We start from the raw sequence: 19,183 nt of genomic DNA, 5'->3' as shown, positions 1-19,183 counted from the left end.
GTTTTGTTGTCAATCTGGCTCAGTGCTTTCGTTCTCCTACCTGTGTGAATGTGCATCACTGAGCCAAGTAGACATACTATGATTGCATTTTCTTCCTTGTACAACTTTCTGGTTTTCCGCCCGGAGTTGACCATTGCTTACACTTTTGCTGGCTCAATCTCCTTTGAATTTAGAGCCAAGTCTTCCATCCTCCAACAGGTCTGTAAGCCGCTTCTCAGTGCAACCTTCCATAGGGTCAAGCCTATCGCTTGGTTGGGCAGCCCCTGCTCCCGCCTAAGGCCAGCCCCACCCCAGCCTCCCCGGGGTGCTCTAACACCCTCCTCTGGGTGAGTCAGAAGCCGGAATCTTCCTGCTCAGCTCTGTCCCACTGAGGGAGGCCAGTAGGAGGAAGGCTAAGAAGAAAAGGCCCTCTGCATGATGTGGGGGTGGTGGCTGGCTGGGGTGTGGGGCTGGGGATGCCCAGGCCAGTTTTCGGGACAGCAGGTGGCTGGAAATGGCCCCTGGCCTCTTGAATCTCTTCCTTCCTTTCTAAGCTCACCTGCTGCCCCCTGCACCTACGTGGCCTGTGTTACAGTAAGGAACTCCATTGCCCTGGCTGGGTGACTTTCTGCCTGTTTGTTTGGGTTTGTTGGGGATCGAGTGAGAAAGAACTATCTGGAGCACCCACCACAGAAGCAGTGTTTCCTGCTCTGAGCCCCCACCCCCCCTGGGTGCACCTGCCCCTTCCTCTGCAGCTGCCTCTGCCAGCTCCTCCCACCTCCTGCCTGCTGCCAACGGAGCAAACGCTACATTGCAGAAGGAAGTCACTGGTAGGAAAAAATTAAAAAGGGAAAAAAAGCAAAGATGGGGGAAGGATCAGGAGGGGTTGCAGGCCAGCTGGGAGGGAGGTGGTCAAAGGGATGGAAGATAGTGAAGGTGTGAGAGCCAGGAGTTGAGTGCTGAGCAAGGGCTGCTGCAGGCTTGCGGTTCATCTGAACACCAGCAGGCAAGTGGGCGCCTTCTCAAGGGAGAAGACTGCTTCCTGACCTTCGGGTGACCAGTGACGGGTGATGGGTTGTTCTTTCTGCAGGCATCTCCTTTATGGGGCAGACCTCTGGCTCTCCAGCCTCACTCAGTCACACCCACAGGGCAGCAGCATCGTGGGCCACAGTGCCTGACTCTCCACCTTTCCCCAACTTCCACTAAAATACCGCAGCCCCGCCTGGGAATCTCTGTAAAGTGAGCCTGGAACCCCTCGCCTCACATTCTCATCACTAGACTATTTCTTAATCTTCACACTATCGCAAAGGAGCCCCCTTCTCGTGCTCTCCGGGCTGTGTGTTGGGGGGACGTGGCTAGGTGGGAAGTAGGGCTGGGGGTGCACAGGCTGGCATTCAGGACAGCAGAGGGATGGAAATGGGCCACCTCTCACACCTCTTCCTCCTTTCTACACTCACGTGGCTGCTCCTGCCCATGCCCCCTGCCCACGCTCCCAACACCTGGAACATTTGCGGGATCCCCTCTCATTCTGCCTCATATCACGGTGATATGCTTGTCTCCTGAACTAGCCCGTGGTATTCTGGAGGGCTTGTGCACCCTCTGGGCATCTCATTGTTGGGCTCAGGGACAGGTGTCCTCAATGAATAGCTGATGAAATACGGTCCATTTTATGGAAGAAGTGGGTGAAAGTGACTGCAAAATGGAATTTCCTGGCTGACTTAGGGGAAAAGATTATTCCCAGAATCCTGCTCCAAAAGTTCACTCATTCCTGGCTTCAGTTTCCTTCTAAATGCAAAAGCTTGTCTCTCGCAATCACTCCCCACCAAGGCCTGAGGATGGTGTGGTCACCATTTCTCTGTTTCACATTCCTATTCCGGAATCTCCTGGAGAAACCCCTTCAGCAGGCATCCCAACCTCCCTGTCCGCCTCCTTGCTTGCACCGCAGGCTCCACCCCTTCTTTGCAGTTACCCCACCGCATTCCCCAGAACGATGCCCCATGGTTCATCTAGCCTTTTCTCTGTTGCCAGATGTAATTTAGTTACATTTTGTACAAATAATGTCCTGATAAAGACACAAACACTTCAGTAGTCCTGGTGGTAGATGTCAGGAAAGGGAACTGCTGAGCAGAACAGTGTGCACGTTAACACTTAAAGACATAATGCCAATGGCCCTGTCGGTTTCCTTGCAATCTTTAATTAGGCTTTTAGAATTTGTCCCTATGTTGGTTGGGAAACGGTACCTCGTTGTGGTTTGATGCTTATCTCCCCAGTGTCTACTGAGTTTCTGTTTTTTTTTTTTTTAAGATTTTATTTTTTCGTTTTTCTCCCCAAAGCCCCCTGGTACATAGTTGTATATTCTTCGTTGTGGGTCCTTCTAGTTGTGGTATGTGGGACGCTGCCTCAGCGTGGTCGGACGAGCAGTGCCGTGTCCGTGCCCAGGATTCAAACCAACGAAACACTGGGCCGCCTGCAGCGGAGCGCGCGAACTTAACCACTCGGCCACGGGGCCAGCCCTACTGAGTTTCTGTTTTGCTGGCCTTCTGTATTTCCCCATGGCTCTCTTCACTTAGTGTAATGCTTGAGATTTATTCACATTGCTGGGTTTCTGATGTGTTCATTGAATGCTATAAATTTCCCTCTAGGCACTGCTTTAGTTACATCCTACAGTTACGATGTGTTGAATTTTATTTCATTCCATTCAGCATATTTTCTCATTTCCCTTGAGGCTTCCATTGACCCATGGATTAATTAGAAGTGTGTCGTTTCTTTGGAGATTTCCCTGCATCTTTCTGTTGCTTATTTTCTGGTTTAACTCCATTATGGCTAGAGAACATATTGTGCATGTTCAATTCTCTTAAATGTATTCAGGTTTGTTTTATGGCCCAGGATCCAGTCTACCACCTTGGTGACTGTGTTGTGTGCACATTCTGCTGCTGCTGGGTGGAATGTCCTTCAGAGTCTGTTGGTTGATGGTGTTTGCTTTTTTTTTTCCCAAAGATTGGCACCTGACCTAACAACTGTTCTTTTTAGAGCTGATCTGCTGGGGACTACTTTTCTTATTTTCCCTTCATCTGAGAATGTCTTTATTTCTTGTTTTTTTTAAGATTGGCACCTGAGCTAAGAACTGTTGCCAATCTTTTTTTTTTTTTTTTCTGCTTTATCTCCCCAAATCCTCCCAGTACACAATTGTATATCTTAGTTGCAGCTCCTTCTACTTGTGGCATGTGGGACACCGCCTCAATGTGGCCTGACGAGTGGTGCCATGTCCGTGCCCAGGATCCGAACCAGCAAAACCCTGGGCCGCCACAGTGGAGTGCACAAACTTAACCACTTGGCCACAGGGCTGGCCCGCCTGTCTTTATTTCTCCTTCAATTGTGAGGAATAATTTTGAAGAAATAGAATTCAGGGTTGACAGTTCTTTTCTTTGAGCACTTTATTTATTTATTTATTTATTTTTGAGGAAGATTACCCTGAGCTAACATCTGCCTCCAGTCCTCCTCTTTTTGCTGAGGATGACTGGCCCTGAGGTAACATCCATGCTCATCTTCCTCTACTTTATATGTGGGACGCCTACCACAGCATGGCTTGACAAGTGGTGCTATGTCCTCACCAGCGATCCAAATCAGCGAACCCTGGGCTGCCGAAGCGGAACATGAGAACTTAACAGCTGCGCCACCGGGCCAGCCCCTCAGCAGAAAATTTTTACCTTTGCATTTGTTTCAAGAGCATTTTCCTTACTTAAGGGAGTATATTTATAATAGATGATTTAAGTGCTTTATGTGATGATTTCAACATTTGGATCATCGCAGAGTTGGCATTTGTTAATTATTTTTTCTGTTCGAGTTCTTGAGATTTTCTTTGTTGTTGTTATTGTTTGAGTAGTTTTGGCTTGTATTTTGGATATTATTTAATGAGACTGTGGGTCCTATCAAAATCTTCTCTAATGTTCTCTAAGATTGCTCATTTTGATTTTGTTGGAATTGGCCTGGTTAGGGTCAGACCACAAGTCCTGACCTGCCTCCTGTGGGCTGCGATTCCAATGTGAGTTCTGTTTTCAAAGTCTTTGCAGTGGTATTTGGATCCATCTCACACTCGAATCCCCTGGGTCCAGTTTTTGACCTTGGTAGTGGTCTATACCATGATTCAATTCCCAAAGACATTGACATGCTCTTTTGGGTCATTTCCACACACATCCAGCTCAAGGGTGAGTCTAGAACTTCATACAAAGCTTTATGGGATCTCTTTCTTGATCTCCTTTTTATTGATTTCTCCCATATTGTCTGGCTTCCAGAGGCCTCCTTCCCTGGTCCTCTGGTTATAAAGCAGAAGTTTTAGCCTCCTTGCACTGTCACCTACTTCTTATGACTGGATCTGCCTCTGGGTCAAAGTGACAATTGCAATAGCTTCTGCTGCTACCCCATCCTGGGAGTGGAGCTTTGGGACAGGAATTTGCCTCTGAGGCAAGACCAGGAGAAAGAAAATAAAACAGGGCACTCCTCCCACTCTCTCTATCTTTCAGAACATCCCCCTTCCCAGCCTACTGACCAGGAAGGAGGGTTCCTCTTGACCGTACCCACTGTGCTGTCCTGGGGTTCAGGCTACCTCGAATCTAAGGTGGGGGGAGGGGGGAGAGGACAGAATACTTGCCACGATATCAGCCTGTCATAAGATTTTGATTTCTCACCCCAATCTGTCTGAAAGCTGCTTTGTTTTATTCTGTGTGGTGTTTTTCTTTGTGATCAGCAGTCGAGGTAGAGTGGAGTGTCTTAGCTGGCACTGGAAGTTACTGATGTTTTTCTTCTTCTGAATATTCTTAATTCCTTTCATTTGTTACAGTCTTAGCAAGGTAGAATTTACATGTCAATATTTACTCATTTTAAGTGTACAGTTTAATGATTTTTAGCTAAATTTACAGAGTTGTGCAATCATCACCACAGTCCAATTTTAGAACATTTTCATTACCCCAAAAAGATCCTCATACTCATTTAGAGTCACTCTGTTAGTTCCTTTTTTAAAAAATAAAGTATTTCAAGACTACAGAAAAGTATGGGGATCAACGTCACCAACACCCGTGTACCCACTATCCAACTTTATCAAATCTTAACATTTTGCCTTCTTTTGCCCAGGATTCTTCTTCTTTCTTCTTAATAAATAAAACTTACAAATATAAAATTGAAGTCCTTTGAATACCTCTCCCAGGACTGTTGCCTTCTCCACCTTCAGAGGTGACCCCTATCCTGAACCTGAGGTTCGTGAGTAGAAGGCTGCTTTCCTGTAGCCGTGCAGGATATGTGTGCTGCCATATGCTGGATCCTTTTGCAACTTGCTTTTAAAAAGAACCTCAATGTTGTGGTTTTGAGCTGTGTCACATGGATACATACAGCTTCAGATCAATATTTTAATTGCTACTTATTATCCCATTTTGTGAATGTGCCAAATGTATCTATGCATTCTATGTCGGTTTGTTTCCAGTTTTTTGGGGGGGGCTGGGTGTTTTTTTCCAATCTATCCTTTGGTCAGCATCTAATTTGATTATATTGTGACCATGAATCTGGCCTCCTTATGATTCCTGTGCTTTAGATATGTTGAGTTTTCCTTTGTGGGTTTGTAAATGATCTGTTCATTATGGTCCCGTGTGTTTTAACTTAATTGCATACAAGTTAGAGAGAAAAGATTATATGTATTCCTCAAATTCTCCATAGGTCTAATTTTCTACTTGATCTGTTCCTTTCTGAGAGGTGTGTGAAAGACTTTTGCTGTTTGTGGCTCTGTCAGTTTGCTTACGTATTTGTCAGTTTTGTTTTGTAATTCTGTAGTTATTTTGTTCAGTACATAGAGATTTATGACTCTTAAACATTCTTTGTGGATTGTAACTTTCATTACCTCAATCTTTCTTTATCTATTTAACGCTTTTTGCCTTGTTATATCTTTTGATATTATTTCTATATGTTTGTTAGTATTTTTTAGCACATAATATGTACATCTTCCATTCCTTTATTTTCAGCTTTCAGTATCTCTTTTACCAGTTTATCTGATAGACAGCATTTCTTACACTTCTTTTTTTCTTTTTAATTGTGGTAAAATACACATGACACAAATTGCACCATTTAACTATTCTTACCATTTTTAAGTACGCAGTTCAGCGTTGTTAAGTATATTCACATTATGTGCAAACAACTTCTGAATTTTTTCATCTTGTAAAACTGAAACTCTATCCCCATTAAACAACTTTACACTTCTTTTTAGAGTTTAAAAATTTTTTTACTACAGAATACTTCACACACATACTAAAGTAGAAGGAATAATTTAATGACCCCATATCTCCCCAATATCTGCTTCAGCAGTGATCAACTCATGGCCAATCTTGTTTTATTTATAGCTAGACCCACTCTCCCCCACCCCACCCCACCTCTGATTATTTGGAAGCAAATCTGAAACATCATATAATGTCGTCTGTAAATATTTCAATGTATAGCTCTAAAGGATGGCGGCTCTTTAACATAATCACAAAAGCTTTATCTCATCTAAAAAAAATTAACAGTAATTTCTTAATATCCCACAGTCCATGCATTGTAGTTGGTTGATGTGTCCCTTAAATCTCTTAATCTGTGGGTTCCTGGGCCACGTCTCCTCTCTCCCTCCTTCTCTCTTGTCTTTGTCTTGTGGGGTTCTCTGCAGCCTGGATTCTGTGATTGCATCCCTTCGATGTCATTTAACACATCCACCTCTGCCCTGTTTTTCCTGTAAACTGGTAGTTAGAGCTAAAGTCTTGATCTGATTCAGATTCAATAGCAATAACTGTTATTTTTATTTTATTTATTTTATTGTCTTAATTTTTATTGCTGTGTCATCCGGACTCCTTCATAAACGTGGGTGCGGTGTGTAATGTGTGCTGTGTGTCTGTGGTGTTGTAACCAGTGACATCATTGCTTTATCTCGTGAGTCACCAGTGAGTCTGACATGGTGACAATCTATCCTTCCTTCTTGGTTGTTTTCTGGAATAGTTCTCTTGATAGAGAACATTTAATTGGAACTTTTTCTGTCTCTTTATTTTTAAAACTGAATTCAAGGATCTGTTTATTTGAAGAGAGAGAATGTAACCCATTCAGAGGTGCTGTGATTCCTGAGATTCTGGAATATTCTGGAACATTTGAAATTATTCCTATCTTATCTTTTTTATTTACAATCCTTTTGTTTGTTCAATTTCTCTTCCCTTTATAAAAAAAGAGTATTCATATTTCCTTTTTTTCACATGTATATATTCTATTTATATTCTTCAGGGGACTTTTTAGTTGTTGTCACATATAAAGCTAAATATTTCCTACCAGAATGTCCTTTGATGAGTATCAGAAACAGCAGCATACTGCCCTGACCTCCTGCTCTGATGCTCTAGGATTTTTGTTTCAGATTGTTAATACGTTTACCACTATTTTTAAATCAACAGTTACTTAGGCTCAATAGTTTCTATTTATTCCTTGGCTCACCCGACCCTTGTATTCTTCTTGGATTTTTCGCTCTGTGTGTCTGTTTATTTCTGGGGTGCACCTTTCAAATAGAGTTTAAGGTCACTGTGTGTTGGGTCCTGGTCCATCTGAGATGTCCGGGTTTCGTTCTTTGTGGAGATAATCAGTCTATGTCTTCGCTGCTGCTGCTTCCTTCGTCTTCATCTTCTTCACCTTCTTCCCCATCCTAATCCTCCTCTTCCCCCCACTCCTCTTCCCACTCCTCCGCTAGTATTTTTTTGCTAGCTTTTATGTTCTGTGATAGCATCACAAGGTAGCTAGTGTGGGGACCTTTCCTCTTCCTCCCTAGGGCACGCGGTGGCCTCTTAATCTGGGTCCTTCTCTCGGATCTGGAGCTTTTCTTCTGTTGTTGGAGTGGCTCCTCCTCTCGCTTCACTCTTCTGTCCTCCTGGAAGTCCTGTGGTTGATGGATGTTGGCATCCAGGCATCTGGATGTGTCTTCCTCATTCCCACCTCTCTGTGCCCTGAGCTGATCCTCGTCCTCTCTCTGATTTGCTCTCGGCTTTTATCATTCTGCTCTTTAGTCCGGGTAATTCTTTTTTATTTCCACCATCAGAGTCTGCATCCCTAATGCCTGGGGCGTCTCCTTTGGGGGTGCACTCTCCTCTCCTGGGTGCCAGTCTGCAGGCTGGTCCCCTCTCCTGGGGTGTGAGTCACCCCTCTGGGCACTGCCCTCCGTGGTTCTCTGTGCCCTGTGGGGCCAGCCCCCACTTGGCGTGTGAGTGAGCCCCTCGGGGCTGCCACAGGCCTCTGCTCCCATTAGTTATTCCTCTCTTCACACGGTTGTGCTTCTCCCTGTGAAGGTGGGTGATGAACAGTGTGTCCCCTTCTCAGGTGTGTGGTTGCTCCTCTGATGTGCCTCCCTCGGGAGCCATGGCGGGGGGCAGAGGGGCTGGGGCTCATGGACCATATTTGTCAATCAGACACACGTAACTACTTCCTCCGAATTGCTGGCTTAGAACAGGAAGCAGTGTGCCTTCAGCATCGGCGTCTCTGGCTGGCCGGTGTCTCCCCAGACCTGCCACAGCAGCCTGGTAAAGAGCAGAGCCGAAGCCCATCCCAGACCAGCCGGGACGCCCCTGCCGAGGTCTCCGAGGCATCAAGCAGGGTGAGTGGACAGAGGCTCCTCTGTGTCCGGGCTCGTTGTTCTCAAGGGGAAGAGTTCAGCCCTGCAGCTCTTCCCCCAGGGAGTGGCTGCTGCCTCTCCCAAGGGAAGCAGCTCCAAGTGGCCCGGCCATGAAGGGGGCCCTGGTGGCCCTGGTCCATGTCACCTGCCCTCAGATTGTCCACTCCAGGCCTCCTTTTACCGAGGTCTAGTGAGGGGAAGTGCTGTGCTTACCGTGGGCAGAACCACGCAGAGCCCTGGGTGCCTCTGTAACTGAGGGGGATGGGACCCATCATGGTGGGAGGACATGGCACAGACCCCAGACCTTGGCTCCTGGGTCTAGGGTATGCTGACAAGCCACAGACAGTTGCTGAGCTGGTGATGTGGGGGCTTCGAGACCCACAGAGCCAGGAGGAGGCTGGGGGTACCAGGAAGGACCCCCTGGCAGGTGGGTGTGGGGCCGGGAGCAGCCAGGGCTATACAGAATGGCTTGTGGGGCCTCCCCAGCTGCACCTTCCTCTTCCTGCCTGGGTCAGTCCCCTCCTGTCTTCATGCCCCCAGCGTCGGCTGTGCTGGTCTGTCCTCCAGCAGAATTTGCGCGTGTGCATGTGTGTGTGTGTGAGTGTGCACGGTGTGTGTGAGTACGTGTTGTGTGAATGTGGACGTGGTACATTTTCCTGATAATGGGTCTGTCACTTCCCTCAGCTTCTAGAAGGTGCACCAGTTCTGGTCTAATGATGTGAAAGCGCTGGGTTACAGTTGAGTTTTAGGGGGACAGGCATTAGGTGTGTGACCTAAACCTCCCATAACCAGGCTCCTGGAGGCCTGTCTCAAGGCCCTCTGGGAGTGAGGAGACTGGAGCCACACCCCTGGACCCAGGGGTCCACCTGGATCCCATTGGACACTGACACAGCCTCCTGCATCCCCTGTCTCCACCTCCCCGTGGCACCCAACCCCTGCCTTCTTCCCTGGAGCAGGGGCTAGGATCCCACTCTGCTGGCCCTGGGAAGGGTCCCTGCACCCACTGGTGGAGGCTGTGCCCAGAGCTCCCCTTCTTTGAGGGCACCTGGCACCCCAAGGTGAGAGAAGGAGAAGCAGCTGTGATGGGGGAGGGAGAATGAGCCCTCCTCTTACCGAGGGCACAGCATCTGTGTGAGCAGGAGGCCAGATGCTGGGGAATCAGCAGAGAAGGGCTGCTAAGAAAACTCTGGGAGGTGGATCAGTGTCTGGGTCGGTCTACACTGAAGGGACCCCTGCTTCCACCAGTGTCTGCAGTCCGCCACTGCTGAATCTCCAGGACCTGTGCCAACAGGCACCCCCACCCCACCCACACCCTGTAGCATTCATGGAAGAATGAGGGAGTCCCTCTCCTGCATGAGGCCTCGAGGCAAGGGCCCACCATGACAGTGGCCAAGCCCACACCTTGGTACCACATCCTGAGCAGGGCCACAGGCCCTACCTCTGTGGACGCCTGACCTCCAGGTGACCTGGGGCGGGTGACCGAGGGCTGGGCTAGCTCTGCAGGCCTGGGGTGGGGATGGGAGAATGGAACAGTGTGGTTCTGGGAGGTTAGCGTTCAGGTCCGTGGCATGTCACTGCAGCTTGGCCTGCGCCGTTTCTCTTTCTAGCCAGTAAGGGAATAGATGAGTGATTGATGGAGGTGCCTGTGGACAAGCCTTTCGAGAGGGGCTCCTGGCCACCCTGGTGCTCAGCCCCTGTGGGAGTAAATTGAGACATTTCCCGAGGGGCTGGGCAGGGCAGCTGACACCTGTCCACCAGCCTCAGGGGTCTCCCAGCTGGAATCTGGCTGGGTTTAGCTGCCTCACAGTTGTCAGCTCTCACCACACGGGCACATAGTAGGCCCCAGGGCAGTTACAGTGATTACCGGGAGGTTTCCTTGGGGGAGAAGCCAAGAGACAGCCAAGTGCCTTTCAGAACATTCTGCAGAGGAGGCCACCTGCTGTCTAGGGGATGGGAGGGGACTGTCTGCACCCTGCCCCGAAGGGTATGAGAGGAGCAGGCTGCTTGGCCTCCCATCTATGAAATGAGAAGGCAGAGCTGGGCTCGCCAGTATTTTAAACTCCAAATGACTCTGTAATCAAATGTATAATTCAAAACTCACCCACCTGGGGGTGGAGGTGTAGGGGGTCACATGGATACGGTGTGCCTGTGTCCAGAGGGGTCCCGCAGGTTCAGCTCAGGCCCAGGCCATGCTCTGCAGGTAACAGGGCTGTCCAGAGGTGTTTGCCCCTGTGGCTGGGGCAGCACGGAGCCTGTGGTGGCACTGCATGACTCAGGCCACCACCAGCTCTGTGGAACAGAGTCCTGGGAGGGCCTGACCTTTCTGCACACCTCTCACTTTGTGAGTGTCAAACCATCCTGCCTGAGGCAGTGTCGTGGGGTGGCCTGCTCCATTTCACGGATGAGGACACTGGGTGCGAGGGGTTAACAACAGTTGTGTTCACCCAGTGTGTGTGGGACCGGGCCACACTGAGAATCCCCAATTCCAGGTGCCCTCCCCAGGGTGCTGGGCAATCTCTTGGTGATGTCGTTGGGATGCCCACCAGGCGGACCAAAGCCAAGATGCTCACCGTGGTCAGTCTCCATTTCCTTTGCACAAACCGGACCTAAGACAGGAGTGTCCTCCTAAGACAGGAGGATAGGAGCTGAGCCGCCATCGAGGGCCTCTGCTGAACCCCCCATGGAATGCAAGCAAGCAGCTGGGCAGGAGCAGGGAGCCTGAGTCTCAGGGGGCCCTGTGATGTTGAGCCCCTGCTGGTCCCAGCAATGCTGGCTGCCCATCACCTGCCCTGGGCGCTAGGACCAGGCCTCGACTTCCCACATGGTCTTCACACAAAGTCAGCCTTGCAGGAGCTGGTGTTCAGCCACAGCCAGAGCCCCACCAGGCTGGGCCAGGGGCCAGAAGACGAGGGCCGGGCTGCTCTGTGCGCCTCAGGCCAGGAAAGAGCCCCTGCAGCCCCCTTTCTCCAGGGCCTTCTCCCAGCAGGGCAGCCTGTCGGTGGAGTGGGAGTCCTTGGCAGGACTGGTGATTTCCAGTCACTTCCACCATTGGGGAGTGGGCATCACGGTGACATGGCAGGCACAGTTGTGGTGAGGCAGCCAAGTCCTGGAGCTGCCCAGCCTGTGACCGGGCAGGCCTCCCTGTTGGCCCAGAGTTGCCTCCTCTGAAGGCTGAGGGTGTCCAGGCCGCCCACCCTCCCAGCAGTCAAGTAGCAGGGCCTGGGGAGTCAAGGAGCCAGCAGGCCCTGGCTTCTGCATGAGACTTCGTGTGGGTCCCCTGCTCAGCACAGACGTCCACACGTGCCTCAGCTCTGAGAGGGGCAACATGTGGGCTCGGGAGGGAGTGTGAGGCCCCCACCACACGGCTCTGATGTGGGGGGTTGAGAAACAGGTGCAGAAGTGCCCTCGCTGCCCCCGGAATAGGAGGATCAGGAAACCAGGGCTCTGCCCACACACCTGGGCTCTGAGGTGTTGTTAAAGAAATACCTCTGGCAGCTTTCCCTTGACGTGGGGCCCCTCTCTTAGGATCTGTAGTTGTCAGGCTTCTCCAGAGAAACAGGACCAAGAAGACGTGTGTGTGTGTGTGTGTGTGTGTGTGTGTGTGTGTGTGTAGAGAGAGAAACTTATTTTAAGGAATTGGTTCATGGAATTTGGGGGCCTGGCAAGTTCAAATCTGCAGGGCAGGCTGGAGACCCAGGAAAGAGCTGATGCTGCAGCTCGAGTCGGAGGGCCGTCTGGAGGCAGAATTCCACCTCCTCAGGGGACCTCAGGCTTTTTCTTAAGGCTTTCAACTGATTGGATGAGGCCCTTGCACGTTAGGGAGAGCAATCTGCTTTACTCAGAGTCCACTGATTTGGTGTTAATCTCATCTAAGAAATATCTTTGCAGTGGCGTCTAGATCAGAGTTTGAGCAAATATCTGGGTGCCGTGGCCCAGTGAAGCTGGCACATGAAAATCACCGTCACAGCATCCTTGGCACTCTGTCACAAGGCTCGGAAGGCTGAAATGACCTGTCACTTGGCAGCTGGGTGTAGGTTTGAGAGCATCCGTCCCAGGGTCACACTGACAGAGGCTCCAGTCCCAGCATCTGTTCTGGCTGTGTGCCTTGAGCCAGGGACAGACCCTCTCAGAGCCATCCCCTGCAATGGTGAGCAGGCACGGTCCACCCCAGGGTAGATGCAGGGTGAATTGAGGCTTTGTGTGCACAGTGTAGCCAGGCGAGCAGAGTGACTGCCATGGACAATGCCCAGTCCTATTCCTATGGGACCTAGAGTCTTGAGTGGCAGTCCAGGCAGGGCCCAATGCCCACTGGCTGAAGCTCCCCCTGAAGGCTAGCCCTGTCTGCTGTGATCCTCATGGCTATGGCCCAGACCTTCCACAGCCACAGCCCTCCACCCAGGAATTGTCACAGAGCGAGTCACGGCCTATTTCCCACTGGCAGGAGATATGGGGTCGGTGGGGGTCAGGCTCCTTGGATGCTCAGATCTGGCCAGTCGAGATGCAGAGACCTCTGCACCCATGTGGCCTGATTCCACGGCACTGGAAGCTTCTGGGGAGAGGGTCATCGGGGGGGTTACACCCTGGGCTGCAGCTATAAGTAGTCTGAGGGGTTCCCTGGCTGGCTGAGGAGGTTAGCCAGGGGCTGAGGCCAGCCTCTTTGACGGGGGAGACCTCACCAAGCCAGGGCCCCTGCCTGGGGGGCCTTGGGGAGAGCAAGCCACGCTGAGGCCTCTCTGAGCGTCAGGCCACCCTGGGCACCACCCGGACCGGACCATGGGGGCACGCGTTCTCTCCCAGTGCTCCAGGGGCTAGAGGTAGAGAGTCAGCCCCAGGGGGACTATTTAGACCTCAAATGGGTTTAAATAGCAGGGCTTGTAGGCATGCTTTGGCTTTTGGGGTGGTGGAGTTTTCTGGTGTGATGGAAATTCAGTAGAAGTAGGGGCGTTTGGGGAGTGCTGCAGGGTCTCAGCAAAGGCCAGAGTCCTGGGAGAGCAGAGCCCAGAGAAGAGACCGCCAAGCTCTTGTTCCGTGAGTGAATGAATGAGTGCATGCATGAATGAATGATTTATGAGCAGATGTCCCAGCACGGAGGTCCCCGAAGTCAGCTGTCTCAGCTCTTCCCACCACCATGGAGTCCTGTCCTCAGAAACGTCAGCAGCAGGAACAGAAAAACTAACCACCTTGGGAATCCAGAGAAGAAATTTCAAGGCAATTCATCAACTACCATGGAATTTAGATTTTTTAAATGTATGAATTTTTAAAAATCATTGTATAAGTTTATTGTGGAAGGTTTGAAAAATATAAACAAGAATAATGAAGAAAATTGAAGATAGTTATAATGCCACCCCCCAGAGAGAAATATGGACTATTTTAGTATATTTATTTTTACTGGTTTCCCATACATTCACTTTTTACCATGAAAATCGAGTTGCCCTGAGCAAGTGTTCACACCTTTTCTCTGCTGTGTGGATTCCCCTGGGAGGGCGTTATAAATGTTGTAAACATTGTCCAGTTCAATAGCTAGACAAGAAATCTAGTAATTTTGATTGTTACGCCTGATTGCCAGCCACCGTGACTTTTTCAAGGGTTTATTAACCACTGGCACATCTTCCTTTGTGAATTACCTATTCAGGCCCACAGCCTTTTCCATGGGGTTTTGTTATTGATTTTTAAGATCTCCTTGGAGAGGAAGATTACTATTGCATTAGACAGATATTAAATATTTTCGTCTATTCAGTTTTTATGTACAAAATATGTTGTTTAGAGTCCATCTATCTTCTTGGTATTTTCTCCCTTGGTTTTTATGCTTAGAAGATTTCCTTACTCGGAGACACACCTACTTCTATTTCTTTTATCATTTTATTTCCTGAAACTGAATTTACGTGGCCTGCAGTGTGCCGGGGGCTGACCTGCGTTTCCCAGATGGCGAGTCGTGTGCCATGGCGCGTGCGTGAGCATCCTGTCTTCCCGGGAAACATGCGCTTCTGCTTGCCACCTTCGAAGGCCGGTGTCCAACTGCTCCATCTTCTCTCACTGGGCCAAGGGTCACACTGGCTCAAGTTCCGAGGCTTCCTAATGCGTTTACAACCCCGTAAATAACACAAAGCACTGTCTTGACTCCCTTTCCAAAGCCCCTTGGTGACAGTCATATGTTTTCTCTTCCAGATGTCCGATTGTTTTGCTCTTTCCAAGGGAACGCGTTTCGACGTATTTATCAATTTTAGCTTTTGTGTTTGTTTTCTGATTCATCGACGCCTGCCCTGGTCTGCATATTTCCGGCCTCCCTTAGCAAAGCTTTATCACTCTTTTTCTCACTTCTGAGTCCTCTGTCCCTGTGCATTTATCGTCATTCGTTTGCATCCACAACAAAAGCATTTAGGGCGTTGCCTTCGTGTCTCCACTGGGACAGAGGGTTTTCATTGCATCGGACGGAGCATGCTTGCATTGTCCCCTTTTCTAGAGGGTCTGTAAATACAATTTTGATTTCCTCTTTGACTTAGATATTTAACAGAGTGTTTAAAACTTTCTAATTAATATGTAGGGTGGAGGTGTCCTGTTTTGTCTCATTTGGTCAGAAGCTGTGGTCCTTAGAATTTCTGCTCAGACTCCACGATGGTAAAATGAACAGTTGTGACTGTGTCTCATAGACCCTGCAAAGTGTCTTTTTGTGGGGCTGGAGGTTCGGGGAACATGTAGGCTGTGTCCTTAGTCCTCTCTACCCTTCTGGTCCCCCAGATCTCTCTGGAACCTCTGTGATCTGCTGGTGTGTTCTGGCCCCCGCTGGAATCAAGCTTCTGTCCAATTCTTATTTGTATTCATATAAAACAAATAAAAAAGCTCACATCTTGATACTCTGTGTTTCGGTTAAAAAGGCTGATACCTATTTTAGATCTGTTGTAAACATTTGCGTTTCTCTGCCTGAAACAGCCTTGACTCCCCCAGCTCCAGGAGGGCTGTGGGGACCCCCGCCTTCTCTTCTTTTTAACCTTTCCCCCGGAGAGCTCGTCTGCCAGCACTTGTGCTCACGGCTCCGTGCTGCCTGATTCAGGCGTGCTCTCGTAAGCCAGCCCCCAGGTGGGTTTCTTCTCTGACCGGGCGGTCTGGGCCCGCTCCAAGGCACAGCGCTCGTGCCCAGTGAGGCCTGGGACCTCGAGCGGCCTCGTCAAGGGTTTGCACTCTGCTGAGAAGCCTGATCTGACACCAACTTATCACCCTGACTCAGATGCTGGCCCACCCTCTGCTTCTTGCTCAAAGTTTCCTTCTTTTTCAATGTTTCCTCTTTGTCTTCTGGGTTTTTGCCAAATAAGGATGATATTTTGTGCATGTGGGTGTGTGTGCTTTGGAAAGAATACATTCTACTTTTCTTCTAAGGCTCCTTCCGCATCTCAGAATGGGGCTGTTAAGAGCTTTATTCATCACAAGGTGTGATCCTGTCAGTGGAGGGGAGGGCGCGGGCCAGGTCTCGGGGAAGCTGGCCAGGGAGGTGGCGACGCGCCACTTCCTGCAGCGGTGGATTGCGCCAGCTCTCCCCTGGTGGGCAGGGCCGGGGTGAAGGGTGGCTCTGACCCAAAGTCCTCACAGGCGGTGGGGCCTGGGTTTCCTAAGCTGCCTGATTCAGGGTTTTGTCACTTGAGTCCTGGTGAGGGCCCGCCCTTAGGTCCCCACAATTGCTGCCTTGGGGCTGGTGGGGGAGGGCGTCTGCGCCTCAGGTCGTGGGGTGGCAGGGCAGGCCGTGGGGAGACAGCCGCTGGCCACAGCTCCACAGGGCAGGTCCATGGGCTGGACATGCCCTGTCTACTCTCCTCGGCTCAGCCCGGGGTCTCCCTCATGCCCGCCTGCCCAGCTGCCCTGGCTGAGTCGAGGGCCCACAGGGGCAGGTGCTGCAGTGCTCACTCTAGACACGAGTGTGACCCAAGCCTGTCCTCCCTGGGGGCTAGGAGCAGCCCCTCCAGTCACACAGAGGAAACTGAGGCAGGCTGCACCGCTGAGGCAGACCTGCCACATGGGCCTGGGCACTGCCCTGTCTGTCCCCGGGGCTGGCTCCAGGACAATGTCCAGAGGGTGCCTTGGTCTGTGTGGCTCCATGAGGCTGGTTTCAGGCAAGGCCCTGGGCTTCTGAGGGCTCCTCCTAGCTGCCGGGCACATCCACTATGGCTCCCAACCACCAAGGCCCTGCTTGCCTGTGGCTGAGAAACCTGGCTGCTGGGCTCTGGGAGTGGCCATCTGTCCAAGCATCCTGCCCAGCTCGGCTGTGGGTACAGGGCCTGGGATGGGGCCCTCCGCTGTGGCCATCCCAGCAAACAAGGTGAGGAGCAACAGATGACAAGAAGGCAGCCCACCTCCCCTGCACCTTGCCCTGCTTCCGGTGGTCAGGGTCAGGACCTGCGACCTGTGGGCCCTGCCTTAACCAAGTGCAATCCCCTCTCTGTGGCTGGGGTGCCTTGGAGGTAATTGGGGCCAGGTCCACATCCTGCTGCTGCCCACAGCCTCAGGCTCCCCCTGTGGGGTCCCAAGGGGTTTATGTACTGGTTTTTCTGGTTCCTGTGAATGTCTCGGGGAGCAGGTCCGGCCTGTCAGCACAGGAGAGAGGGCAGAGCTGCCTTTGCAGGCCCTGCCCCAGAACCGGTGGGGCCGCTCACCCTGACCGACCACCACATGGCTGGGGTGCTCCAGGAGAGGATGCCCAGCCTGCTACTTGGGGCAGCCTCCACCTCAGAAGTGGGGCAGAGCTATCCTGAGGCCAACTGGACCTTGCACCCTGGGCAGTGCCCAGCTCAGCTGAGGGGGTCAGTGGGCACACTCAGGGCCCCACGGGCAGAACCCTGGGGGACCCAGATGGAGAGCTGGGAATGACCACGGCCAGCCTTGGCCTGAGCCCCAGGCCCCCACAATGGTTAGACATGGGGCTTTCACAATGGAGTGGGCCTGGAGTGAGCTGAAACCACCTCCCCTGCTGGCCACTGCTGTGAGCCCGGAAGCCCAAGCAGGACGTGAGTTCTGCTTTCGTCCCAAACAGGAAGAATCAAGGGTTCTCTTTTGAAATCTCTGGATCCTGATTATAATCTTCATGGGGACTTCCAGGGAGAAGGGTCACCTCCAAAAAGAAAGGAGCTTGGGGCTGGTGGGGCCTCTAAGTGGTGAGACCCCCGCGAGAGCTCCTGACTGGTCCTCCTTGGCCCAGGGGTCCTGATGCAGATGCAGGGGTTATGGGACAGCAAAGATGAGGGCAGGGCCCACCCACAGGTTGCACCCAGAACCCCACAGGGGACCACAGGCACCCACAGGCCATGGCAGGGACCGTGCCATCTCAAAACAGACGGGTTCTGGCTTAGGGCCTCTGCTGGCCCCGTCTGCCTTCCCAGACTTGGGGCTCTGACCCACCCTGCTGGCCCACCACCATTAGGCAGTGTGTTGTGGGGCAGGGGGCCCCAGGAGCCTCAGAGGCTCACCCTGGGTGAGCCATGTTGATCTTTGTTTCTGATAAAACACAGCCCCCTTCCTGCCTGCCACGTCCTGGCCGCCGGCTTCTTAGCACCCTCTCTGCTTTCTTGGTGTCAGATAAAATGTCACAGTCAGCTGCAGGGTGCTCAGACCTGGGGGCCCACCTGCCCCGGCAGCCCTGCCACCCCTCCCAGGAACTGACCTGGAGGGGGTGTCACTCTTGCTGGCCCCTGCCCAGCGGGTGGTAGGTTTGAAGGCCCTGCCTCTGCCTCAAAGAACCAGAACCAGAACCAGAACGCCAGGCCTCCTGCTCCCCCCGCCATGACTGTGCTTCTGGAGCATCAGCACCAGTCGGTGATGACTGAGTCAGCCACTGTAGCAAACGCCCTGTCCACACCTTGCCCCAGGTGCTGGGTGTTAAAGGACAGCTGGTGTGGATCAAGAAAAACAAAACAATGGTCACCTAGAGCTGGTGGCCTCGGACAAGGCAGGTGATGGCTCTGCACAGTCCTTCCTCAGCCTGGGGAGGCAGCTGGCACAGTCCTGGCGCCCATGGCTGCTCAGGGTTTTCTTCTCTTCCTAGTCCTCATTCTGCCACCCACCAGGAGGCCTGGGCCAACGACGTCTCTGCTCTGAGCTCAAGCCTCACATCACCGAGGACTTGGGGAGCACGAAGGCCACACAGGGCCCTGATCCCGACAGTGTGTGATGCCCTGTGTGTGGGTGTGTGTCTGGTTTATATGTATATGCGTGTGTACACATGCATGTGTTTATGATGTGTGTGTGTGCGTGAGTTTGTGATGTGCGTGGGAGTGTGGTGTGTGCATACATGTGTACACACCTGTGTCACAGGCAGGAAGCCCACTCCCTGTTCGTCCCTGGAGGCCTGGTGGGCTCAGCAGCTGTGGCAGGCCACATTGCCCCACTCAGGCCTCCTTTCCTGCTGGCAGCAATGCCCTGGTGCAGGTCTGTCAGAGACACTGACCCGAGCCGGCCTGACCCTGGTGCTGAACGCCCCCTGGCAGCAGGGACAGGGCCCTCCTGGCTCTGCGTCTCAAGGCTGCCATGGAGGAGTTCAGCACCATGGACGATCCGCCCCAAGAGCCTGGGGTC

General features: G+C 51.6%; 1 protein-coding gene across 10 annotated transcripts in view; it reads left to right on the top strand.

Annotated features, from left to right (window-relative positions):
* The first annotated feature begins 74 nt into the window (after positions 1-74).
* Positions 75-19,183, top strand: part of LOC106827902 (integrin beta-2-like) — a 36,520-nt gene continuing 17,411 nt past the window's right edge. Inside the window, exons 1-2 of one of the 10 annotated variants that reach the window (XM_070489002.1) lie at positions 75-198; positions 8,463-8,611. Coding sequence is in view for 1 of the 10 variants with exons in the window: in XM_070488998.1 (XP_070345099.1) it covers positions 79-198; positions 8,468-8,611 (264 nt within the window). In the remaining 9 variants the exon portion in view is untranslated. Of the gene's footprint in view, positions 199-345; positions 986-5,111; positions 5,229-8,217; positions 8,307-8,426; positions 8,612-19,183 lie in introns of those variants that run through there. The other 9 variants (XM_070488998.1, XM_070488999.1, XM_070489000.1 and 6 more) reach the window with 9 other exon arrangements.

This window comes from Equus asinus, chromosome 18, assembly GCF_041296235.1.
Source record: "Equus asinus isolate D_3611 breed Donkey chromosome 18, EquAss-T2T_v2, whole genome shotgun sequence".
In the NCBI taxonomy this organism is placed as follows: Eukaryota; Metazoa; Chordata; class Mammalia; order Perissodactyla; family Equidae; genus Equus; species Equus asinus.
This window is presented reverse-complemented; position numbering and strand designations above follow the sequence as displayed.